Source organism: Mixophyes fleayi, chromosome 3, assembly GCF_038048845.1.
Source record: "Mixophyes fleayi isolate aMixFle1 chromosome 3, aMixFle1.hap1, whole genome shotgun sequence".
In the NCBI taxonomy this organism is placed as follows: Eukaryota; Metazoa; Chordata; class Amphibia; order Anura; family Limnodynastidae; genus Mixophyes; species Mixophyes fleayi.
Window position 1 is genome coordinate 324,342,204 of NC_134404.1, and position 26,742 is coordinate 324,368,945.

Here is a 26,742-nt window from a genome sequence, read left to right on the forward strand (position 1 = left end):
TGAGTTTGAGCAGGAGACGTGGTCACATCACGATGGGACCATGGTTAAGTCAAGGAGCAGCAAGGAATGAAACATATCTCGCAAGTTTCCCACCCGTGGGACAAAGCTCTGGCTGAACAGAGCCCTCAAATCAGGACTGTCCCGCCTAAATCAGGACGGTTGGGAGGAATGTGCTTAGATGCATCGACTCAAAAAAGGGTCCCTGGAAAGGATATTAATGCTGCACCAGCACCTATGAAACATTTTTTCCTTGGATGGCCCCATTCCATAGCTGTATCCAGGGGACAGAGGAGCCCGGGAAACCTGGCTGCATGGATCAGCACCTGGATCTCCAGATAGCCAGAGAGGCCACCTAGAAAAAATATTTTCCTAGTTTGTAGTGTAGCTTTAAAAGTTTGTAGCTATACAAAAGCATCTATTGATTGGTTTCAGGAGGATTTTTGTGCTGATCATCTAAAGTGATTGATTTTAGCTCTATATTGAGCATAAAGGACATATGATGGATATTTACTACGGATTCTAATTGAAGCTCTGATAGAGACTGATTAATCACCAATGTTATCCAGTCTTATGTTTTATTGTATGTATTTGATCAGCTGTATATTCTTTAGGCATGCATGCCTAGGTCTAAATTGTTTGCTGCGTACACTATATATATATATTTTTTATGAGGTTTTACATGTGTTTTATTAATATTAAATAGTTTGTACGATCCGCAGTTCACAGACCTGTTTTTGTGGTTCTTGACACACTACTGCATATTTATTTTTCTTTTAGATATCATATTTTGGGAGTGCAGACCCCTCGCAACTAATGTGTTCTTTGAATAACAGCCTATTAAGCGCTAGAAGGTTTTTTCTTTGTTGTATTTTTGTTGTATTTTCTATTGGCTGCTGATATGGCACATTCATCCTGTTTTGAAAATTGGAATAAAAAGAGGCAATCCTATCTGCAGGCTGAAAAAAAATCCCTCCAGTGTCCCCACTGAAGATCGGAGTCTAATTTAAGACTTTAATAAATTGGAGAGCCTGTTAAAGGCTGAGATGAGGCACTGGTGGGATGGAATCAGCCTTCAGAGATATGTTGATAAAAAGAGGGTTCCCAGACTATAAAAAGCCTTTCCATTCCTTGATCATGTAGAATTACTAGCAGAATGGAACCATCTATTGGATGATTGTTCCATCTCATTGATGAAAATGCTAATTAAAGATAGGCTGGAAAAGGTTAAATACCTTGAAAAAGAAATTGAGATGGTAAAAAATAAAATAGAAGTACATAAGGATTTAGATCTGTTAATAGAAAGGGACAAAAAAGATAAATGCAAGAATGGTGGAGTTTGAGCGACAACTTATCAATACCAAAGAAACTAAATATGATAGGGAAGATTATCGTCAAGATAGGGTTAGATCCTATAACAGGAATAGAAGTAGCATGAGGTATGATAGAAGTGGGAGGAGGGAGTATAATACCCGAATGTGGAATAATCCAAGATCTCCCAGTAGAAAGAATTTATCTGCATATACTCCAAAGAAATCCCCCCTAGATGGGAAGAGCAGAATTGGGGAGGGCATTTCGAGTGGGTCTTTTGTACCTCAGTATAGAATGGGTGCAAGGCCCAAGACTATGAGAGAGAGATCAGAGTGATGATCACTCTGATCAGGAGTTTCCTAACCAAACTAACCAGGAATCAGTGACTTTTTTTAGAGACACGTCAAACCCAGAGGAGAGAAAGATTGGATACACAAAAACTGATGCCATTCAACATCAACAGATTCTCTAAAAAGGTCACGGAATATGTCGGAGGAAATAGAGGAAGAGGAAAACTTCAACATAAAAAGATTGGGAAGGGGTTAAGATCTCAAAATAAAAATAAAAACAAAAATGCATATAAAAACAAAAAGAAAAAGAAATTCCAAAAGACACTGATGATAAAGCTGTGAGTTTAATCATCACTGGACAATTACAAGAATGTAAAAACAAGGGTGTATTTAATTTATCCATCATAGACTGATGTTTTCTCTGTTACTTTTTCTTCCCCTGCATATAACATCATGGGAATACATAACAAATAAAGAATGACTGTCCGTCATCAGCTATTATGGTCCTAGACTAACCAGTACTTGTTACCATCGGTTTATGTCCACTTTCTGGCTATTGGACGGTCTTCTGCTATGGTCTGAAGCGATTGAAGAAATTGTATTTCAGTGAAATTTGATAGAGACTATTTATACATCATTAGATATTTATGTAATATTGTATTTTTATTATCAGCTAATAGTGGGATCTTGGCCAGACACCAAAGGTTTCTTATTGTTTCTATTTTATTTATAGTAACTCACAATCACTTTTAATTTGATTTTCAATATTATTTACAGGTGATGGGAACGGCCATGGGGACAAGCTTCGCCTTAACTATGCCATCCTATACATGGATGACTTTGAGGAAACCCACGTATGGGGTGGCTGGTTCGGGGTGGACCTTGTCCTCTATGGCCATTATATAGATGATTTGTTTTTTATTTGGCAAGGCGGGAAAGCACATGTACTTGAGTTTGTTAATTACTTAAATGATAATGATTATAATTTTAAGTTCACACATAAATATCACAGTTCACACATGGAGTTCCTGAACGTCTCCCAGTCAGTCATGGGTACTACTATCTCCACCTCTACATATTTCAAAATGGTTGACTGTAATAACTATCTACATTTCTCTTGCGCCCATTATTCCAAGTGCAATAAAGGTATTCCAAAGGAGCAGGTCATGCGTCTTCGCCGGAACTGCTCCAATGAAGAGATGTTCTTAATACAAGCTGAGATAATGACGAAGAATTTTCTTGATAGAGGGTATAAATCTAAATTGGTTTATCAATTGCTCAGAGAGTGGGCTAAAAGTGGAAAGATTAAGTTAAAAAATATAAAATGTTTCTAACAGGTTGTATAAATGTATTAAATGGTCTTGTGTTCTGCGGACAGGTGGTTAAGAAACTCAGGTGTGAGAGATGATAATTAGTTCCGAGTATATAGCAAGGTGAATTGAAGAGCCAGGCATGTCTCTGATGAAATCGCCCTATAGGCGATGAAACGCGTCAGAGGTATTCTCTACACTTTGATGTTTTGAAGAACCTGATACAAGCCAAAATTATGTGTGGAATGCTGCTAATCATCTTTTGAGATCGCTATATTCAGCTGCTGTATACAAACAGATTCCGATCTTGTGCACAGGAGAGCTTAAGGAGAATCTGTAGGAATCCCCTGTGTGAAGAGGAGGAGAAGCCTAACACTGCCAAACATTTCCAACAGTTTGGGACGGTGGGAACTACTTCAGTGCACACAGAGCTGTACGGTACACTGGACTGTCCTACCCGGGTTTCTGGCAACATAGTCGAAGCATATGTTGTCCTAAATCGGGTAAGAATCATTCTACAAGTTGATATATCATTTTGCGGCTGTTATATCTAAGTGCACAATTAGAGATTTATATGCCAAAAATCGTGAGTCTATCTACATAAGCCTTCCATGGAATTTTCGATTGATTGGTTTCAGAAGGATTTTTGTGCTAATTTTAGCTCTATATTGAGCATAAAGGACATATGATGGATATTTGCTACGGATTCTAATTGGAGCTCTGATAGAGATGGATTAATCACCAATGTTATCCAGTCTTATGTTTTATTGTATGTATTTGATCAGCTAATACTGTATATTCTTTAGGCATGCATGCTGAGTACACTATATATATATATTTTATGAGGTTTTGCATGTATTTTATTAATATTATTTATTAATATTAGTTTATAGGACCCACAGTTCACAGACCTGTTTTTGTGGTTCTTGACACACTACTGTATATTTATTTTTCTTTTAAATATCACATTTTGGGGGTGCAGACCTCTCGCAACTAGTGTGTTCTTTGAATTACAGCCTATTATGCGCCAGAAGGTTTTTCTTTGTTGTATACAAAAGCATCTACTTGACTACTAAATTTTTAATACATGCGTAATGTATATTATTATCTGGCTTGAGTTGTTGTACATACTGAACTTGTATTGTGCATACCTCTCTGATTTTAGGGGACTGTTTCGCTGTCCCACCTATCAGGAACAGGAGGGAGTTATGTCCCACAGACAGATGACCCTTCAGTGTTGCGCATACCTGCAGCAGGTGCACTCAGCACAGAAGGGGTGTCTTTAGGGATGGGAATGGGGCTGAGGGCGTTCCAGCATGGTAAGCGCGGTGTACTCCCCTTTCTCAAAGTGGCGACGCACATACATTTTCCCGATTCCCCAACTGAAAAAAGGGTATGTAGCTCATAGTCCGGGAGACTCCCGGGAGAACAGGCAATTCTCCTGGATCCCGGCCAGCTCTGTGAATTAAACAGAGGGGGTGGGGATTAGTGACGAAGTGCATGTGATATCGTGGCCCCACCACGTTTTTATTGGTCCAAAATAGTGATGTCCATTTTGGGGCGGTGCTAATGACCCTATTCTTTGGGCCCCGCCCCCACACACCCAGCTGCCCCCCGCACCTCCCGGGAAACAACTTACCTATGTTGGCAAGTATGATGTAGCTGTCATGCATTCTATTCAAAAATCTGCAATGAATGTAAAAAATATATAACAATTCCTAAATGTGGACCATTAAGAGGTCTATTTAACAAACTGCGATATCCCAAAAATATTGGCTATTGCAGGTCTTCACTCAATTTATAAAGGGGTCAACACAAGAGAAATCAAAGATTAACCTACTTTTTGTTTGTTACAGCAGTCCACATAGAACTCTACGAGCGATGTTAGGGATGTATCAGGATAGCGTTAGCCTACCTTCTCTTATGGGGTCTAGTGAGGCTGATTTTCATAAATGTTAGGGGCAGGCTCAATTCCCTGTGTTGTTCTTTATAGTAATAGATGCACATTATTACCGTTAGTACGGTAATTTCAACACAATTTTTTAAAAAATCAGCGTTAAAATTACCGTACTAACGGTAATGATGTTCGTCCCACATTGTTCTAAAGAGCAATGCGGGGAATTGAATCTACCCTAAGGGGGTAATTCAATTGCCCGCATTACTGCCGAAAGTAACAAGGCCTGCACACTATCGTTACTACGGTAATAGTGCGCATAATTACCATTAGTACAGTAATAGTGTGTATAATTACAGTTACAGTAATCTGGTTTTTAGAATCTTAGGGGCATATTCAAATGTTTGTTTTCCGTGCCGCGGAACAACTATTACCGTTAATACGGTAATAGTTAGCTGTATTTCAGCTTGCGGCTCCCTGAGCTGAAATCCAGCGAGTAAATTACCGTATTAACTGTTTTTCCGCGGATGATTACCGTAATAATTCAGATTTTCTGCGTTTCCGCCGACAATTGAATATGCCCCTTAGAATCTTAAACATCATAGTTTAATCAACATAAATTTCAAATTCATGTTTAACAATTTCAAACAGCAAGTTTTATTAATTAGCTCTTTTAATACATATGATATACATGTATATTACACCAAAGAATGGATGCACTGTTCATGTTTTAAAAAAATCTACCTTTATTGATTACAAAACATTAAAAAATAATATATATATATCTCTATCTATGTTTATATCTATATCTATCTAAATATAGATCTATATATATATAAATATCTATCGATAGATCTAGGTTTAGATATAGATAGGTAACTTTTTTATTAACATTTATTTATATAACTCGATTCTGCAAGTAGACACATATTTAATGTATTAAATGATCACTATTAAACACGACACACTAGAAAGAAATGTCATTTAAAATACAGAAGAAAAAAATCTGCTCCAGGTGAGGCTCGAACTCACAACCTCGGCATTGCTTTGCATTGTACTGCTGTATAAGTACCGCGCGCTAACCGATTGCGCCACTGGAGCTCTGACAATGTGTTTCCCAGAACGCTTTATCAAGCTTAGCAGAGGACAGTAGTGTGACGTCACAATCCCCCGCCCACTCATGGCACGGAGCTCGGCTCCGAGAGATGAGACAATGTCGGTAACTCAGAACGAGGGCTCTGGGGGACAATTCCCTTTATAATGCGCCTGATATTAGCATAAGCCGGGGATGCCTTCATTCGTGGGGACACCGATGGGAGCGAGCACATGTATTCCCTGGTCTATGAGGCAAGGTATAGATGAGTCTGACCTCTAGCGGCTAATTGGTAGATTGCAGTTTCTGATAGAATCTCATTTATGTTAACCGCAGTGTTGATAATGTTCTTTATTTAGTGTCATGTGTTAGATGTGTAGTATACACTGCACAATGCTGGTACCTTACAGTGTCAAAATAATTAAAGAAGCATCATATCCTTGTAATTACCATTGTGTAATAGGTTTGCTATTTTTTATGACAGGTTGTACTATAAAATAAACATTGTACAGACCATTGTACAGACCATTGTATAGACCATTGCAGACCTTAGTATTAGGGCTGCAGCATGAAACATGACGCCCAAACGAGACCAACATTTTGCGCCCCCTTCAGGCGCAACAAATATCTCCATTTGGGTTTTGAAACTGATTTATATTTTCAATTTATTGGGAAACAAAAAGTTTTTGGGATACGTAGAGCAAGTGGTGGGAAGAGATAAAAATTAGAGGCATTGTGAGCCAAACATGAATCCATATAGCAAGGGGATGAGAAGTGAAGAGCAGACATAAAGGTTTATACGAGCAGTACAATCCGCATTGCTAGTATGTTTATCTATCTATAGATGTATATCTCCACACATGCACATTATACACACACCTCACAACTGGGTGGACAGTTCTGTTTCTAGGGGACTACACAAGGAACTGTTGGAGGGTGTCACACCCCAAGCTTCTGGTGATTAAGGTGGAGGGGGGGGGGGGGGGGTTATAGGAGGAAACAGGGCTTGGGGGCAGCTTAGAACCCATTACCTATTAATTTATACATTTACATTACTTTCATTATATATATATATATATATATATATATATATATATATATATATATATATATATGTTATATATATATATATGTACTTTCTTTTTAATCATCTTTGTTACTTATTTATAATTGTTCACTATCTACTAAATGTATTCTCATCATATCCCTGCTATGTGCCAGTTTCTCTGCTGTATACACATGTACTGCCCTCACAATCATTTACCACTCTCCGTATACACTTTATTGCTACACCTGCCTGTTCACCCACTTTGTTGTTTCCCTGTAATCGTTTCCACAGTACCATCCCTCTTATCTTGTCTACTCTCCCGGAGTATCTCCAAGTCTCCGGAATTGTGGGGAATGCTCTGGAACTGCGTGCAAAATACACCACCCTCCTGGGTACCACATCACCTATTTCTGTTGAGTGTTAGTCCATGATGGTGCGATGTGATGCCACAGCACATCATTAGGGTTTAATACATTTACCCCCTGAAGTGCTAGGCTGCCACCAGAACCTCTCTCCTCAAAATACCCATCACCGGCCAAGGAACCCCCCCCCCCCCCCCATATTGGGACAGCGAGGAGGTAGGTTGAACATTCCCCAGCAGCACAAAATGTATTTTCCAGGGGCTATTTTCCTGGAATTTTTCCTATCGCTAAATCATCCCCGAGTTTGGTGTCATTCAGTAGGTTAAGGAAGAAACTGATGTATGGGAAAGTATTCTCTGGCTCTTTACCACGTTTTCTCTACAATGTCTTCTTAAGTAGTCAACGTGATAGTTGACAATTAAACTTCAAAGTACAAAGTAAACACACGTGGTAATGACACAAAAGATGTCAGTTTTATGGCACTGAATATATTCATTTTTGCTGAATTCAAAGCACAACCTTCCAATAGTACATTATAAATGGAAATGTGTCTTGTTCCATGATGGAAGACGCATTGATGTGGTTCACCGTTGCTTCAATATCATTTAATTTCATCCTTTGAAGTGTTTTTCGGAGCAACTGTAATGTTACATTAAGTTGTATGAAACAGGGGGCTAGATGGCTTTGCTTGGCAGGGGGCAATTAGCCTCATATTGAAAGGATTTTAATGATTTAGATTCCCATGACAAGTCGCAGAGGTCAGTCCAGTAAAGCTGGGGGGGTATTTGAGGGTCTCTTGGGAAACAGAACTGTCACTAGCTCCCTTCTAAAAAAACGGCACAACTTCAATAGGAACAATGAGCTCACACTGGCTTTTTATACAGGAGCTTAAGTTCATTTTCTGGAGTAATTTAGTTTCACAACCTGTTTTTGTCTAAGTGAACCTAGAGTGCCTATCTGGGCGACAAACACCTATTTAACCATTTTCCCATTCCAGAAGTTCAGCCTTAGTGCAGCAAACAAAATCCATAACTGCAGTCCATGTCCGCGTACAAGATAATTAATAATAAGTACATTAGCATTATGTAAATTAATGCCCATGCATTAATTTACATAGAAATCTGTCATTTAGCAAAGTCTGCAAACCACATAGAAGTAATGATTGCAGTTTTTTTAAACACATCAACAGGGCAACTTAGAGTGTTCTCCTACGGTCACTGTGAGGAACGTTGCTAAGAATTGTATGAACCAAGTGCGGGGAAACACTGGAATTTTTATCATTTAGTCCTGATGCTCCAAACTATAGGAAAAACTGACCCAGCCTCAGCTTCCACAACAGCTGCAGAGCTACTGTCTGTCTGTCTGATCTAAATGCCATTGGTTTTTTTTACTAAAATTGTCCTGCAAGAATCTGTTGTAAAGTATATGTAGTCCTCTATGGCCTAAGTGCTGTACTTATCCTTAAACAATAAGGCCTCATTTATGATAAGCAACATGGTCGAGACTCAGTGCAAAAAAACACTTTGGTGGAGCCGTGCAACAGGGTCATTAAGCTACTGGGAGCGTCTGGTGATAGCGAGTGACCAGTAGCTTCAATTTTTATAAATATGTTTGTATTAGATATAATAACAAAAAGGGAAATAACATACATCAGGCGCTCCCGTCAAGCACACAAAGACGGTTTATCTTCTCTATTGAGAAAGTGTCAAACAACAGGGAAGTTCTTATTCATATGTCTGGATGCTGTTTCTTCCTAAAATGGACTTTCAAACACACAAACCTATCATGGTGTAGTATGTCAAACACATGAACTCCAAAGAAAATAGTCACATGAGAACCGTTGATAGTGAATAGTATCTCTGTTTCTTGCCACCGTGTCAAAGATAAAATTATGTTCCAATCAAACACCCGTGTTCATCATGCACTTGTCACACCCCTTATGGTAATGACAAGTGGTCAGGGTAAAAGCTCGTAAACGCCCATTGAAATCACACCCTCCAATTCCCTGTCATGGATCCAGAGAAAATGAGTCAGATAATCCAACGCGTTTCAACTTGTAACAAGTCTTTTTCAAGGCAGAATGAATTACTCCAGAATCAGAAGATCTTATAGCGGTCCCAAAACAGAAACGCCCATCTATAACTTCCTAATACGAAAGAGAGGCTTGAATCTCTTATTCCCCGGAAATTCAACGCAATTCCAAAACAAGGCTTGTAGCTCTGACAGCGAGTATCCCCGTCTGTTTTCTACAGCTGATCTCCAAAGCAGGGATATCGTGAGTTTGAATTAGATGCTTATTATTATCCTCAATAACACTAATTTCAAGTCATTTGCGGTCAGTTTTGACCACCTCACAGGTCACAATATTATTTTCATACACTTTCAAACAAAGACTGCAGCGACCTTGCTGGAAGCTAAGCGACAGAGCAATGACACAAACACAGTGCACTTCCTAGCACATCTAGGACACATTGCCACACAGCAGTGGCAGGAGAGAAAAGTATTGCAATATGGAATTGTCCTTGGACCCTCCCTCCCTCCTTCTCACCCATTTTGGGATCCAAAAAAGAAATCCAAAAATCCTGAGATCCCACGACGTAACAATGAAGTTTTGCCTTGTTTTTTTGATTCCGAGGGTGCGCAAAAGTACAGAGGCTCGGTACTCGTATCCCCTAAGTTCGGGTGTGTACGGCCTGAGCATCTCTAGTGAAAACCAATACTTGTGTCAAAACACTTATATTTTTATTTTGTATTTGGACACTAGAGGGCCCCAAAGAACATGGGAAATGTATAACAAGCTTAAAATAAACTCTCATAGACAAGCAGTAAAGTATTAATAATCCAAAATAATAATAATTAAAATGAAATATGATGAATACTAAAACCATGTGTATTTTTTGCCTACACATTAAAGTCACCAGACAGTTCAATGACCCGTGATCAAAGTAATCTCCACATTACTGTAAATATCAAAGTGATCTGCTATCGTCCGCCTATTACACTAGTAAGATCAGACACCCCCCCCCACCCCCCCTCCAATGTTATTTGTCATCCAAAACTTTGTCGGAAGTGGCAAGGGAAGCTAAGTACCCTCTAGCCACCAATGTACACTTGCTGTGGGATCAGGGTGAACCCATATCACCCTCTTCACCTCAACTCACCTGCACACAAGCATGTAAACGAGCACAGCTTACATCCCTTTTTGGACTGCTCTTTTGAACCACAACTAGGTATTACAATGTTTAAATCTAGGAAGGATGAATACAGCAGAGCTTCCTTCATGAGAATCGTCATATCTGTCAAATTTGTAATATTGCACTGTAAACAACTGTGCATCGTGGAATGTGCAAGTGGAATCCATTGGCATTAATGGTTAACGTCTCCTTTGGACTGGATTTAAAATATGGCCTTTTTCACATTTTGTCCAGCTGTGTTTCTTTCCACTAAATTTAGTTAATTTAAATCCCAAAAAGGAGAACGAAATCCAGATTTGCGCATTTGTGCTGTAGCCGGCACAGAATTGTTACTAAGGGGCAAATATATAAAGGAGCAAAAAGCTGGCTTAGTGGCAGTGACAAGCACTGTCATCGCGGGGGATCAACCTGCTCAAGGTAACTTTTTGCTGGATTTTGCATAGGGAAATATTATGACAGTACAAGTACTTCCACCATACGTTACTTGTTACTGCTGTCTAAGTATGTTCATAACTAAACACAGCCATTCTTTCAATAAAACATTATTTTAACGTATAAAGGATATTATTGCCATTTATTTATTTATATAGCGCCACTAATTCTGCAGCGCTGTACAGAGAACTCACATCAGTCCCTGCCCCATTGGAGCTTACAGTCTAAATTCCCTAACACACACACACAGACACACACACAGACTAGGGTCAATTTGTTAGCAGCCAATTAACCTACCAGTATGTTTTTGGAGTGTGGGAGGAAACCGGAGCACTTGGAGGAAACCCACGCAAACACTGGGAGAACATACAAACTCCACACAGCTAAGGCCACGGTTGGGAACTGAACTCATGACCCTAGTGGTGTAAGGCAGAAGTGCTAACCACTGAGCCACCATGCTGCCCTATTAAATAATATTTGTTAGGATCTATTAATTTAATATGGAAACTCTATTACATGTGGGATCTATTATTTTTATGTTGGGGTCAATGAGGGGAAATAGGCTTATTTTTTAAATGTGAATGCTATTTCATATTGGTGCCGGTTGAGGGATGGAGGCCTATATATTTTAAAGAAAAATGCTATTAATTTGCTGTCGGGGATTGTTGGAGGGAATGAGGCATGATTATTAAACACAGTTTCTATTGATTTAATGTCGGGGCTGATTGGTTGGTGGGATGGAGACCTAGAGTGTTCACTCGTTGCTCAGCTTTCCGGGAGAGTATTACAATCTAGCACTTTTCCAAACAGTCCCCAATATTCCAAGATTCAGCCAAGTATCAACTGATCGTAATACACCATCAGCAATAGTGAAAGCTGCAATAATTGTTAGCAGAGAGAAGAACAGTCTACCAGCCCATCCGGGTGATTACATCATCGTGCACACGTGTGTGCAAAGAGCGCCAATCTAGGCTTTAAAAGTCAAGTCTCAGTGCTCACCGCTCAACGCTCTCTCTATTACCTACACCTACACTCAAATTAACTCCCCAGCATGCTTTCCTGCATACTCTGCTTTCAAATATATTTTCCAATATCCATGTGTGCAATAGTTCTTCCTACATTTAAATATATATATATATATATATATATATATATATATATATATATATATATATATATAAGCTCAGTGGATACTTTATTAGGTACACCTGCTTATTAATGCAAATATCTAATCAGCCACTCATATGGCATTAACTTAATGCATAAAGGCATGCAGACATGGCCAAGAGGAGGTTCACTTGGGAAGACATGTGAGCTAAATGTGACAGGGGATTGGTTGTTGATGTCAGACAGAGTGGTTTGAGTATCTCAGAAACTGCTGATCTGGGATTTTCATGCACAACTGTCTCTAGCGGTTACAGAGAATGGTGCGCAAAGCAACATCCATTTGTTAATGAGAGAGGGCAGAGGAGTTTGTCCAAACTGGTCAAACTGACAGAGAGGGAACAGTATCTCAAATAACCATCACCGGTATGCTTAAGAGCATCTCTGAACGCAGAGCATGTCAAACCTTGTAGTGGATGGGCTACAGCAGCAGAAGACCATACCGGATCCAGGAACAGGAAACTGAGTCCACAATGGGCACAGGCTCACCAAAACTGACAGTCGGCTACTGGAAAATCATCTGGTCTGATGAATCTTGACTTCTGCCTTGATGTGCCGATGTTAGGTCAGAATTTGGCATAAACAACATGGATCCATCCTACCTTGTGTCAGCAGGTCAGGCTGGTGGTTGTGGTTTAAAAGTGTGGGGAATGTATTCTTGGTATGCATTAGGCCCCTCAATGTCAGTTGAGCATCATGTTAATGCCACAGCCTACCTGAGTATTGTTGTTTGGAGTGTGGGAGGAAACTGGAGCACCCGGAGGAAACCAACGCAAACACGGGGAGAACATACAAACTCCTCACAGATAAGGCCATGGTCGGGAATTGAACTCGTGACCCCAGTGCTGTAAGGCAGAAGTGCTAACCACTGAGCCACCGTTGTAGCACCACGTCTGTGTACTCAGTTGCTGTAGAATCGGCAGTTCGAACAAACAGTAATTAGTCCAGAAAGACCTGCGCCTTCCACAGAGGAAAGAACCATAACTGAAACTAAACTGACATTTACAATGTTGAATATAAATACATATTAATTCCAATTACATTTAGTCAAATTAAATTTAAACATCTGTTATTTCCCCTATAAAAACCCTTTCCTGCAGCAGTCCAAATGGAAAAATAAATTTAAAAATGGTGTGTTTGCACCTACCTCCAGCACCCTTAAGAGATACGGTTCCTGACGTATGTGTCGTTGTCCGGGTCTTCCCCAGCGTCAGTGACATGAACATGCACTTACTGTAGTTGGCCTACGTTTGCATGGGGGCACTATAATTTATTTGAATCATCTTCTCAGGATGGGGGCCCAAACCAACGATTGGACCTCCCTACCTAGAGCTGATCAGCCCAATGCTGAGCACCATTTAGCCCCTCCTGGTACTTCTGGTCGTTGGGTGCCAGGGAAATAATATTAAAAGTTAGTGAATGCACTTGTAGCACTACAAGTTCCAGCGTACACTGTCAGCCCATGACTGGTCTCCATACTGGCACTTGTAGAACCACAAGTGCCAGCATGCACATGGGCGCTGGTGCATACGGACAGTTGTAGTTCCAGCAATGCTGTCCCCAAAATAGATATCAAAGTAGTAATTAAATAAATAATTAATATTTCCCCGGAATGATTTACATTAATTATAGTGATCTTGTAATGATAGAAAATAATTATAGTGCCACCTTAATGATAGAAAATTATTCCTATGTTGTCAGGATTTCTTTAATCATGCACAAGTGACTTAGTCTACTCGGCTGGATCAGTAAGGCATGTTGGTGTCAGTAGCTGAGGGGGAGCGCTGGCTCTGTATTGCCATTTGGAGGTTTCTGGGGTACCTCTTTGTAAGTTAGCTCTCAGTTTAAAAACACATATATGCAAAAGCGCCGTGGAGTGGCGGGTGGCTTAACTACATTTGCAAATGTGTGCAACTGAGACATTTGCATTTTTATATACAAGTAGAAATGGCAACTCCTTTGCTGGCTATAGCAGTGTGCCGGGGGATTTTTTTCTCTATGTTTGTTCCTGTTAGGATAACCCTACCCTTTCAAGCACTTTCTATAAGTCTATAAATTGATTGAGCAACTTCCACGTCTGTATTTGTCCGAGAAGCATGTTGGTGTCAGTAGCTGAGGAGGAGTGCTGGTGCTGTATTGCCATTTGGAGGTTTCTGGGGTACCTCTTTTGGTAAGTTAGCTCTCAATTTAAAAACACATATGTATGGCCCAAATATATGGGACTATCAGTGTTTAGAGTTAGGACCACGCTATTAGCAAAAGCGCCGTGGAGTGTCGGGTGACTTAACTACATTTGCAAATGTGTGCAACTGAGACTTTTGCATCTTTTAGCCATTATTAGAAACAGCGTACATTTATTATTTATTTACAGATTCTAGCTACCATTTATCTAGTACATCCTAGAACATGATAGCTAGAATCTGATTGGTTGCTACAGGCAACGCCTCTGCTTTTCCTTTGTAGAATGTTAGATAAATCTACCCCTTATATCTTACTCAGTGTTGTATGCAAAATGTGCTTTTATTGTATAAACGTGTTATCTTTAAATTGGTAACTACATCTGTCTGTGTCACCTTTGTCCTCTGCAACCTTTGGTCAGTAAATATGCATGGGTCTAGGTCTTCTGATAGTATTGCAGCTTCAGCTGCAGCCAGGTTCCAGTTGTCAATCATTTCTTTCATTGTAAGGAGTTTGTTTTTCAGCCATGGAACCAATAAATGTAAATAAATGGATACAAGAGAGCAAATCCTTTTTTTTACCACCCGTGTGCAACAAACTAATGTAAGTACAATCTTTATATCCCGATTGTTTTAGCAGCTGTCCTTACACTTTACATGTCTAGTGGTCAACTTATATATTGAGGGGCCTGATTCATTAAGGATCTTAACTTGAGAACACAAATACTTGATAGCTTATTTGTACACTGAAATTTCAAGTTGATATTTGTGCGCTACAAGAAAAAACAGTCAGTATTTAACTTATGTGCCAAACAGAAAACTAATTTGCACCCCTTGCATTGTAACATGGTTTTGTCCAGGAGACTTAAATAAGAAGTTTCTCAAGTTAAGATCCTTAAGGAATCAGGCCCGAGATCTTTAATACACATTTGTTAGTGACTTTATTATGGGGGAGCTGAGTGTCCTATTCTTAGGTCTTTATATCTTACATTGTAAGTAAACATCCACTTATCTTGTTCTATAGGAATATTTTTGGAAAAACACTTATTAACACTTATTAAAAACATCAGCATTGTGGACATACAGCCTTCTCTTTTTATACTGCTAGCTTAAGATGCTACCGGCCACATGATTATCCACTATTCATCGCTCTCTTGTGGGAGTTGCAGTATGAACATAAGAGGCGCAGATCTTGGGCTGAGAGAAGGGGCCTAGGGGGATATAGTTTTAGACAAGTGAAGAGTATTGTTAATGGCTTTGTATGTTAGTATAAGTATTAAATATAGGATTCTGAAAAATTTAGGCAACCAATGCAGGAACCGACAGAGCGGAAGAGCACCCCTCTGTGATATTGGGGGCACTATATATGTGGAACACTTGACTCGACCCATTTCAAAAGGGGTCAAAATGCTGCAGTTCTGAAGAGGCTAAAAAAGAGGCCAGAATTGGCACTATAGGATGAGTGGCTTCATAAAGAGGACGACCGGAAAAGAATTTAGCAACATGTGGTAAATTAAGGTAGTACATCTTTTTTCCAGCACTCCAGGATACTACAGGCTCTGGCACTGAACTGATTGTCTCCTAGGTAACAGAAATGCTTTATACAGATTAGTGGATTCACACATAGCTAAATATAACTGCCAGGCAATGTTTTGTCCCTTAAGCTTCTCCTCCTTTATCAGATTCCCTGTAGGCATTCCCTACGGTAGAGCTGCTCAAACCCAGTCCTCAAGAGCTACCAACAGGTCATGTTTTCAGGATTTCTGTCTGTAGAAAGAGGTGAGATAATCACTGACCCAGAAAAATAGATGAACACGATTAAAGAAATTCTGAAAACATGACCTGTGGGTAGCTCTTGAGGACTGAGGTAGGGCACCTCTGGCCTATGAGCTGCAGAGCACAAATTTTCGTAGAATAGGGAGAAAATACCCCAGCACACTTTTCTTTGTAACAAAGCTAGTTGAAAAGTTAGTGTCAGACTGAACATTGGAGGATTTTGTTGACATGGGAATATTTACTAATCTAAATTACCCACCAGTGACACATATCTCTAGGATATTGCAGACCGAGCCTACAAAATGTAATTCTCCAGCTCCACTATATAAAGAAAAATTATGTGTATGATTCATCATCATCAGTTATTTATATAGCACCACTAACTCCGCAGCGCTGTACAGAGAGCTCACTCACATCAGTCCCTGCCCCATTGGAGCTTACAGTCTAAATTCCCTAACATAGACACACACACACAGACACACACTAAGGTCAATTTTGATAACAGCCAATTAACCTCCCAGTATATTTTTGGAGTGTGGGAGGAAACTGGAGCACCTGGAGGAAACTCACGCAAACATGGGGAGAACATACAAACTCAACAAAGATAAGGCCATGATCAGGAATTGAACTCATGACCCCAATGCTGTGAGGCAGAAGTGCTAACCACTAGGCCACTGTCTTGCCCTATGATTTACTCTGACTACAATTTCAGAAAATGTTATGTAGGTTCATGTGGATGGGGGGCTATTGTGTGAAATAATGAGCAACTTTATTTGAACCCATTACAGTTGAACTTGCAATTTAGAGTTGAATGTTGAATGTGGACATGCACTCTCTCAACTCTAAATCCATCTACACGTTTTAAATTAGTCTGAAATAATAATGCAAAAGCAGAGTCACTATCTAACACACATCTGTCATAAAGACTTGTCACACTGCTGAAAATGTATGAGGTGTCAACACTTGTAAGTTACTTTGGCTCGCTGTCTTTTGCAATGGGAGAGTACTTTACTTTGGCTGATTGACAGATTGGGGGATGTTCTGAATGCTTAATGGTCAAGGTGCAATTCAGAGTTTGTTGCGGCACATAAATGTGAAACATTATATTTATGTGTGCAGATAATATAACAAGGTATAGTAGAAAAGGGGTGAAGAGAAGATGTTTCCAATGGCTGCTGAGAGGTGACATTAATTACCAGTTTTAGTGGTGCCTTTAGGGCTCATTCATACAAATGCATACATTTATTGATTATTAAGTGCAAAAAAAAAAGCATATATTTTATTTTGGGGCCTGTTCAGAGGAGACGTTAATTGCCACTTTTAATGGTGTGTGTTGTAAATCAAACAAACTGGATTATGGAGCTAATAAACCAGCAGGTCCCATTTATTAACATTGCATGTAAGTGCAAAATCAGCCACTTTAATTATCCGTGGTTCAGTGTAGATGTGGCAGCTACATAGTAAAACAGCCCTGATGTATTTAAAAATGAAATCACCACAACAGTTGAAATCTTTTTCCAGCTAATTAATAACTTATTGCAGGTCAGGTGAGCAATTCATGTAAACAAATTAGGAGGAGTTCTGTTTAAGGAATGGGGAATACAAAGAAGAAGAATTACATTGTTTTTATCTGATTTTCTCTCTATTGTAACCTGAGCACCTGAGGAGCGTTTAGCAGAAGACACAATTATTATACACAGCCTTTGCAGCATTGGTTTATTTTAATATAAGATGGGTCATGCAACTAAGTGTATGGTTGGCCACAAGGGGGCACAATAGCACTGCACACTGCAATAAGTTAATTAAAACTTGTTAATAACCCAACTCCGTTTCATCATGTATGTTATAACTTACTGTCTTTAATTCTATATGAACTTAGAGTGGGAATCTTTCTGCCCCCCCATACTACAACCTTTCAGCATAATAACATAATGGCACATAATAAAGACACTACACTATCACCACCATCACCATTCATTTATATAGCACCACCAATTCTGCAGTATATGTATACATATATATATATATATATATAAGTTAACCCGTGCATGATACTCATGCATTCTAGTCAAATCAAGCTACTTAAGGTGTTAAAAAGGTTCTTGTCTTGCATTTGGGGCTAGGCCAGGCCTCCTCAGGGGAAGAGCGTTACTTCCCGACGTAAGCGCCCTTTTTTAACGTGGTTTTGTCCACATGTCACCACCTCATCATTCTTCTCCATCACCTCATCCTTCATTTTCATCACCACATCTATCCAGATGTCTATCCAGACACAGGAATCTCTCTCAGCGGTCCTGAGTATCACACTCCTCTCACTCTGTCACTTCTCCTTCAAGAAATATATATATATTTTTTTAAAATCTTTATAAACACTTTTAACAATTAACAAATTAAATTAACAAATTAAAAACATCTTAGTATACCAAATTTCAGCCCTTTCTGAATTTTTTTTTCCAAACACACTAAGAATTTAGTAGGTCAGTGTATAACTCCGCCCAGCAGGTGGCGCTGCAGCTTGGTTTTATTTTTTCCACACACACACAGACAGACTAACACACGCCACTAAGCATTTATAATATATATATATATATATATATATATATATATATATATATATATATATATATATATATATATATATATATATATAATGTATATGTATACAGAGGCAGAAGTGTAAATTTAGAAGTGGCGGTATGGAAAATGTAAATTAATGCATCAGTGGATGGCGGTATGTCCCTGTATATATAGATGTACAGTTATGGGCAAGGGTTTTGAGGATGACACAAATATTGTTTTTCACAAAGTCTGCTGAATCAGTTGTTATGGTGGCAATTTGCATATATTTCAGAATGTCATGAAGAGTGATCAGATGAATTACAATTAATTTCAAAGTCCTTCTTTGCCATGACAATAAACTTTATCCCAAAAACAACATTTCCACTGCATTTCAGCCCTGCCAGAAAAGGACCAGCTGACATCAGGTCAGTGATTCTCTAACACAGGTGAGAGTGTTGAAGAGGACAAGGCTGAAGATCACTCTGTTATGTTGAATGATTAAGAATAACAGACTGAAAGCTTTAAAAGGAGGGTGGTGCTTGAAATTATTATTCTTTCTCTGTTATCCATGGTTATCTGCAAGGAAACATGTTCAGTCATCATTGCTTTGCACAAAATGGGCTTCACAGGGAAGGATATTGCTGCTAGTAAGATTACACCTAAATCAACCATTTATTGGATCAAGAACTTAAAGGAGAGAGGTTCAATAGTTGTGAAGAAGGCTTCAGGGCGCCCAAGCGCCAGGACGTCTCCTAAATTTGATTCAGCTGTGGCTTTGGGGCACCACCAGTGCAGAGCTTGCTCAGTAATGGCAGCAGGCAGGTGTGAGTGCATCTGCACACACAGTAAGGTGAAGAATTTTGGAGGATGGTCTGGTGTCAAGAAAGCCAGCAAAGAAGCCACTTCTCTCCAAGAAAAACATCAGGGACAGACTGATATTCTGTGAAAGGTACAGGGATTGGGCTGCTGAGGACTGGGGTAAAGTCATTTTCTCTGATGAATCCCCTTTCAGATTGTTTGGGGCATCTGGAAAAACACTTGTCCAGAGAAGGAAAGGTGAGCGCTATCATCAGTCCTGTGTCATGCCAACAGTAAAGCATCCTCAGACCATTCATGTGTGGGCGTTGCTTCTCAGCCAAGGGAGTGGGCACACTCACAATTTTGCCAAAGAACACAGCCATGAATAAAGAATGGTACCAAAACATCCTCCAAGAGCAACTTCTCCCAACCATCCAAGAACAGTTGGTGATGAACAATGCCTTTTCCAGCATGATGGAGCACCTTACCATAAAGCAAAAGTGATAACTAAGTGGCTCGGGGATCAAAACATCGAACTTTTGGGTCCATGGCCAGGGAACTCCCCAGACCTTAATCCCATTGGGAACTTGTGGTCAATCCTCAAGAGGCGGATGGCCAACAAAAAGCCACAAATTCTGACAAACTCCAAGCATTAATTAGGCAAGAATGGGCGGCCATCAGTCAGTATGTGGCCCAGAAGTTGATAACAGCATGCCAGGGCGATTTGCAGAGGTCTTCAAAAAGGGGAGTCAAAACTGCAAATATTGACTCTTTGCATAAACTTAATGTAATTGTCAATAAAAACCTTTGACACTTATGAAATGTTTGTAATATTACTTCAGTATACCATAGCAACATCTGACAAAAAGTTCTAAAACACAGACGCAGCAAACATAGTAAAAACCAATACTTGTGTCATTCTCAAACCCTTTGGCCATGACTGTATATAGATATAGATATAGATATATATATACCTCTTAAACCAGGTTTTGCACGAATGGTTCCGTAAGCAAAAATGTTGCCTGGTAAGTAAAAGCTTTTCCAACAGTTATGTGCAGGTTATGATCATTAATTATTTACATCTCAAGCTACAATATATAAATAATAACTATAACAAGTATGTTATTTATAATATACATTATCATGAAATATTGATCATTTTACTCTAGAGCATGTTAAAATGTTATCCAGATGAGATTGAAAGCTAGTACTTATTAGAATTTGAATTCACATACCGTAACCTACATTATTAAACTCTTATCATTTCAAGGTGAAAAATGTTTTTGTTTATTCAAACCACTGGACCAAAAACCTAAGCTTTAATTAATATACTGTACTGTGACTTATTACTATGCTGAGACCTGACTGCTCTTGTCTCCATTAGTTTGTTTATAATTTATGTCTCTTGATCTCATAATACAACAATAAAAGTAACAGAGCAGCAGGATATATAACTCTGCGGACAGACTAACAATTACAGCAGCTTCCAGGGCAAGCAGGAGAGTTGCTAATTAGGAGATGATTCCTTGGGTCAACTTATTTTATATTAATATTTTATATCTGTTTTCAAAGGCACAATAATCAGCTGAAAGTAATGTTTGTGGGAGGCCCAAACCAAAGGAAAGATTATCACATCGAGGAGGGAGAAGAGGTATTATAGCTTCTTCACTTTTATATAATGTTACCATTGTTTTACTACATTTATAATGTAATGATCATCATCATCATCCTCATTTATTTATATAGCGTCACTAATTCCGCAGCGCTGTACAGAGAACTCACTCACACCAGTCCCGGCCCCCATTGGAGCTTGCAGTCTAAATTCCCTAACACACACACACAGACACAGAGACAGAGACTAGGGTCAATTTTTTGATAGTAGCCAATTAACCTACCAGTATGTTTTTGGATTGTGGGAGGAAACTGGAGAACCCAGAGGAAACCCACGCATACATGGGGAAAACTACACACAGATAAGGTCATGGTCGGGAATTGAACTCATGACCCCAATGCTGTGAGGCAGAAGTGCTAACCACTGAACCACCGTGCTGCCCACAGCTTATTTAGCCATTTTATGTAGAGCCGGAAAGTAGCCAGGTGCAGTCATAAGCGTACCTCCCAAAATTTAGGGGTCTAGTTATGACCAATCAAAATTGCTCACGTTAATTACCATATCTTATCACAATGATAAGAAACTAATTAATGTTGATCTAGGACATGCCCTACCCCAACTATAAATCTGTCATCACATTTTAAATAAATTTACCTCCCCCTCCAATGCAACATGGTTTTGCCTTACTTACTTACTTACTTTCTTTTGCTTAACTTCCCTTAATGAATCAGGCCCATCCTCCCTAAAACACACTCTTTTTGGCAAATTTCCACCCATATTTAGGGTAAGCTCTACCCCCCTTTGATGTCTGTGGTTCAGGACCCAAGCTATTATATGTGCTATTTGGTGTGTAATACTTAATGGAAACAGGTCCAGAGAAAAAAAGATGATGTGACACATAGCAACAACATTTTCTATTTATTTATTCTAGTGCAGTTTAACAAACGAAATCAAAAATCTGGGTGCCCCTGCTCATTAGTATACCTCTAACTGACTGATTTAGGTGTGACCGTCCCGAGACTGAAGAGCTGTCACACAGTTGTGATAGCCAGTGCTTCTGTCCCAATGTTGGGAGGTATGTCCCAGCCACAGAGGTAAGCGGGTCCACCAATCACCTACCACTGAAGTCCATGGCTTGAGGTGCCCTAGTGCTTCAGAAGTGCTCAGCGTCCCCCTAGGACATTTGACCACACTTCCACTATGACATGGCCACACCTCCATCGTGGCATGGCCACGCCCCTTTCTTGCTGTGTCCCAATTCCAGAAATTGGAATGTTGGGCATTATACCTTAGCCCCTGTAGGTCTATGAAATGTAATATTTACATATCCTTTAAATCCAATCTGGTAATCTTATTTATTGAGATGACAAAATGTACAAATATTCATCCAAATTGAGGCGGAAGCTGGCTGCCTATCAACATACAAAACGTTTATTTTTATCAAAGCAGAAGTAGCTTAACCAGAGGAAACATACATTTCATCTTTAATCAGCTTTTTGACAGCAAATTAAATTATTCTTCATGTTTATTCATTTGATACCTTGCATCAGAGCGCACATTCATTAATTGCCCAAATGTGTAAAACGATCATGCTGTAAAATAATATAAAATCCTTGAAGTCTGCTTTAGATATACGTATAATTAATATGTAATTATTTGTTGTTTAGCAAAGAGTACTAAATATTTTAAAAGGCACCTACAGAAGGTCTCTGGTGATATCACTCGCCTTGATTCCCGCCAAAGTTCATGCTTTTGTGGAGGTAGGTGGAGGCCTATGTGGAGTAGCGGAAGTATCAGCCGTTGGGAGCCCGGACGGTCCCCATGTTCCATAGTTTTGCAGGGCAGTGAAGGTACAAGATTTTGATTTGTGGAGCAAGATTAGTAAAATTAGATAAAGGGCTCATCATTTGTTTAGTAATGTTTATATGCACACTCCTCATCTTGTGAAAGATGCACGACCGTGTAATAATCGCAATCCTGTTGTCCATTCGCTCTCAGGATTAATTTATCCCATAAATTAGGCTAAACAGAGCAGTATTTTAGGAGGCAAAATGGACAAAAGAACTGTCTAGATTACATGCAGGGCGTTGTCATCCAATAGACCAACTAGGTTACAGCCTAGGGTGCAAGACTTTTGGGGGACACCAAATTTTTTGGGTGCAAATTGTGAGTGGTTTAAACTGAAATTCATTTTAAAATATAAGAGAACAGTTGTTCTCCAAAGTAAAAAGGAAAACATGATAGAAAAATGTAGTAAGGTTTTAATCTTGACGTATTCCCATGGTAAAGACTGAAGACAATGAGTAATCTTTGGGCGGGCGCTTGAGGATAAACGAGTAGGAGAGATAAGGATGGCGACAGGCTCAGGTGAGACAGCTTACTCCCCCTTCATTTCTTCACCCTCAGTAGTGCTCATTCATATCCCCGTTCTGACTTTAATGAAATGTGTGACAAAGATTGTTGTGACCCATGTAAAAAGCCAGGTGGAGCTGGGTTTCGAAAACATTGGCGGGGATTAAAGGAATCCAGCTTATAAAGGATGAGTTCATTTTTACCTAACGTATATAAGTCTGGTGTGGAAGTCGAGGGGGTACTACAAACATATTTGCCTAGGGCAGCCTGAACCATTAATGAGGCCCTGATTACATGTACCGCTTATCTGGTTGATAAGCTTTTATCTTTACATTGGGCACAATAAGAATAGAAATGCTCTTCTCCAAAGTGCAAGTGGAAGGGGCAAAATTCGTCCTTATAAAATTCAGGAAAATTTAGGATGAGGCTCAAATGGCCGCGATGTGGCGGGATAGGTCCCATAGAGATGTGAGAACAAAGGGAGCAGTAATTCTGCACCCTATTGGCCGACAATGTGTGCCGGCGGACATTTAGTTGATATCTGGGGGCACCTCGCGGCCAATTGAATTCCCTCCATTGCCTTAATCAGTCTATCATCTCAGAGCTAGTAAAAATGTATTTTCACGGAGTGATAGTGTCTGTGTGTCCTTCTGCACAGCTAGGAAGTCCCCTAAAAATGTGTTCTTTCTACCCCTTTATCTTATTTTAATAATCTCTCCACGAGGAATGAAATCTTGCTCTACAATGCTTGGTGCACCAGTGCTCCTACTCAATACTTTGCAAGGAACACCCAGATTTGCAAGTTACTTTCTCAAAAATGATATCCATGTTAGTAATTGTACTTAACAATTTGGCTTTTACTCAGGCTGCGCTATTCATATTAGAATGTAAGTTCTTTCGGAACATTATGTACTTCAGACCTATTGTATAAGAAGCTCTCTGCAAAGTTTACCTTGAAATTATTGTGTACTATGAGCCTCTGTGATGAAACAATTCATAAAGTGTGACTTGTTATCTGAATAAATTATTTTACAGTTGTTTTACCAGCTGGAAGGAGACATGTGTCTGAAGATCATTGAGAATGGAGAACACAAGGACATTCACATTAAAGAAGGAGAGGTACAGCAGACATTACCAGAATTTAGCACATTTACCAAACATCTTTACATCTTTACAGGATAACTCCATCCCACTGGTGATGAAAGAGTTAAAGAAAAACAAAAAGCCTACTTATTATGCAAGCTCTGTTTACCGGGTCTGCTGGGGTTCCTGATGGCTGTAAAAGTCCCGTGGTGCACTCCTCTCTCTTATGCCGGAATGCAGTGAAACGCGTTTCGACAAACATTGCCCGCAGCCCTGATTGTGACATCAGATTTATGTCCAGAACCTTTTCTCAGTGATGCAGAGTGAGATTGGTGCCAGCTCCTTCCCCCACTCCTGCCCTAGAGAAGAAACATTATTTGTGCAGAGGCTCTGGGGAAGGACCACGGGGGTGGGGGGTAAGGATGGTCACCAAGGGGGGGTGGGGGTGGCTAGAATTTGTGGCCTCGCTGCCTAAAGCAGATAGCAATGAAAAAATTAAGGGGTTGCTAGTTATACCCACTCCAGACTGGCAATGCCACCTCCATGGGCAAGCCATGGAGCCTTCAATGGCACAAACACTCTGCTGTACAGGTGTAATACAGAGTAGGGTTTACACTTATTTTTTATGTACATATTTGGAGCTTGAAAAAACACAATTTATTAATGCAATAAATATTTTTCTTGTAATTTTTTTAAATGAATGGTGGGAAAATAATAAATATAATATAAGTTAATTATTTTTGGCTACTGTATATATAGAAGCTTTTTTTCCAGTTACTTACACTACATTTAAGGTTGCACGTATATTAAGATGCCAGTGGTGTAAATGGGGGTGCATACGGTGGTATGCCGTACCGCCACTTCTCCTACCACCTTCACTGTAAACCAATCACATTCCATTCACTTCCATTGTCATTACATTTTTCATACATCCACTTCTACATTTCCACTTCGACCACTGTGTGTCACTCCAAATACAGATGAGGAAACGCAAGTGTGCAGATGCATCTCTGCTCATATGCAAACGGGGTATCCTTACGTTGAAGTCTAAATCAGGCCCAGAGTATGTGACAAGCGTAAAGCAAATAGTAGAACTTTTTTACTTAAGCATTTCATAAATACCCCTAAATGTTCTAAAAAAAACAAATGTTTAGCCCTCTCTTCTGTACTCTGTAATCCTTTTATATGTTTGTTTTGTATTATATGTTTTTTAATCTGCAACTGTAAAGCACTTTGAGTCCTATTGGGAGAAAAGCACTAAATAAATTAAATTCTTCTCCTTCCTTCTTTCTTATTCTTTCTTTCTTCTTCTTTATTCTTCCTTCCTTCTTTCTTCTTTCTTCTTTCTTCTTTCTTCTTCTTCTTCTCCTATCACTGTTTTAACTTTTTAGGACCTAAAAAAAATATGGGGTGCATGTTATTGTCAAAGTTCAGGTCACATAATATCATGGTTTTTCATTTCAAAATGATGGGATCCCTTTCAGGGGCAGGCTGGGCTGGGGGGGGGCAGGGGGACATATGCCCCCCGGGCTGGTCCCATAGTGGGCTACCTTGGGCTGGGTCACTGGGCCACCTGCATTTTTTTCCCTTTAAAATAGGCTGCTGAGTCGAGTGCTGCCCCGAGGACTAAAATTTGTCAGCCCTCCACTGATCTCTTTCCCCTTATGAAGGAGAGTAGCCCTTTTCCCGTCCCCACCCCTCAATTTAGCTCTGGAAAGTTCTGATTGGAGCCCTGCTTAGTGAAGTTAATGTATGATGTTTTGTCTTTTTCATTCAGCTAATTTGTGTCCCACTGTATTGTAAGGGCACATTGTTTGGCCTTAATGTCCTAGACTTGAGGACTTTCCCACAACAGTGCCTGGTCTTCTCCAGGATTGGATTGTCTGGGGCCCTGCCAGAATAAAGATCCTTCTGCTCAGTCTAGCTGGGTTCAGATATGGGCTCCTGTCATAAAGATCTAGGGCAGCACAGTGGCTCAGTGGTTAGCACTTCTGTCTCACAGCGCTGGGGTCATGAGTTCAATTCCTGACCATGGCCTTATCTGTGATGAGTTTGTATGTTCTCCCCGTGTTTGCGTGGGTTTCCTCCGGGTGCTCCGGTTTCCTCCCACACTCCAAAAACATACTGGAAGGTTAACTGGCTGCTATCAAATTGATCTTAGTCTCTCTCTGTCTGTCTGTGTGTTAAGGAAATTAGACTGTAAGCTCCAATGGGGCAGGGACTGATGTGAATCAGTTCTCTGTACAGCGCTGCAGAATTACTGGCGCTATATAAATAAGTGGTGATGATG

At 39.7% G+C, this 26,742-nt stretch overlaps 1 protein-coding gene and 1 non-coding gene across 5 annotated transcripts in view; one reads left to right on the top strand and one right to left on the bottom strand.

The window, feature by feature from the left end:
• Positions 1–3,187: 3,187 nt before the first annotated feature.
• HAAO (3-hydroxyanthranilate 3,4-dioxygenase) overlaps positions 3,188–26,742 on the top strand; it is a 38,032-nt gene continuing 14,477 nt past the window's right edge. Inside the window, exons 1-4 of one of the 4 annotated variants that reach the window (XM_075204155.1) lie at positions 3,188–3,411; positions 14,798–14,876; positions 20,978–21,056; positions 24,405–24,488. In XM_075204155.1, coding sequence (XP_075060256.1) covers positions 14,800–14,876; positions 20,978–21,056; positions 24,405–24,488 — 240 coding nt within the window. In that variant the 5' untranslated portion in view covers positions 3,188–3,411; positions 14,798–14,799. Of the gene's footprint in view, positions 3,412–5,980; positions 6,155–9,513; positions 9,581–14,601; positions 14,690–14,797; positions 14,877–20,977; positions 21,057–24,404; positions 24,489–26,742 lie in introns of those variants that run through there. The other 3 variants (XM_075204154.1, XM_075204156.1, XM_075204157.1) reach the window with 3 other exon arrangements.
• TRNAI-UAU (transfer RNA isoleucine (anticodon UAU)) lies at positions 5,810–5,903 on the bottom strand. Its single transcript has 2 exons — positions 5,866–5,903; positions 5,810–5,845 (listed from the first exon to the last, which is right to left on the bottom strand). It is a non-coding gene; the product is annotated as a tRNA-Ile (tRNA).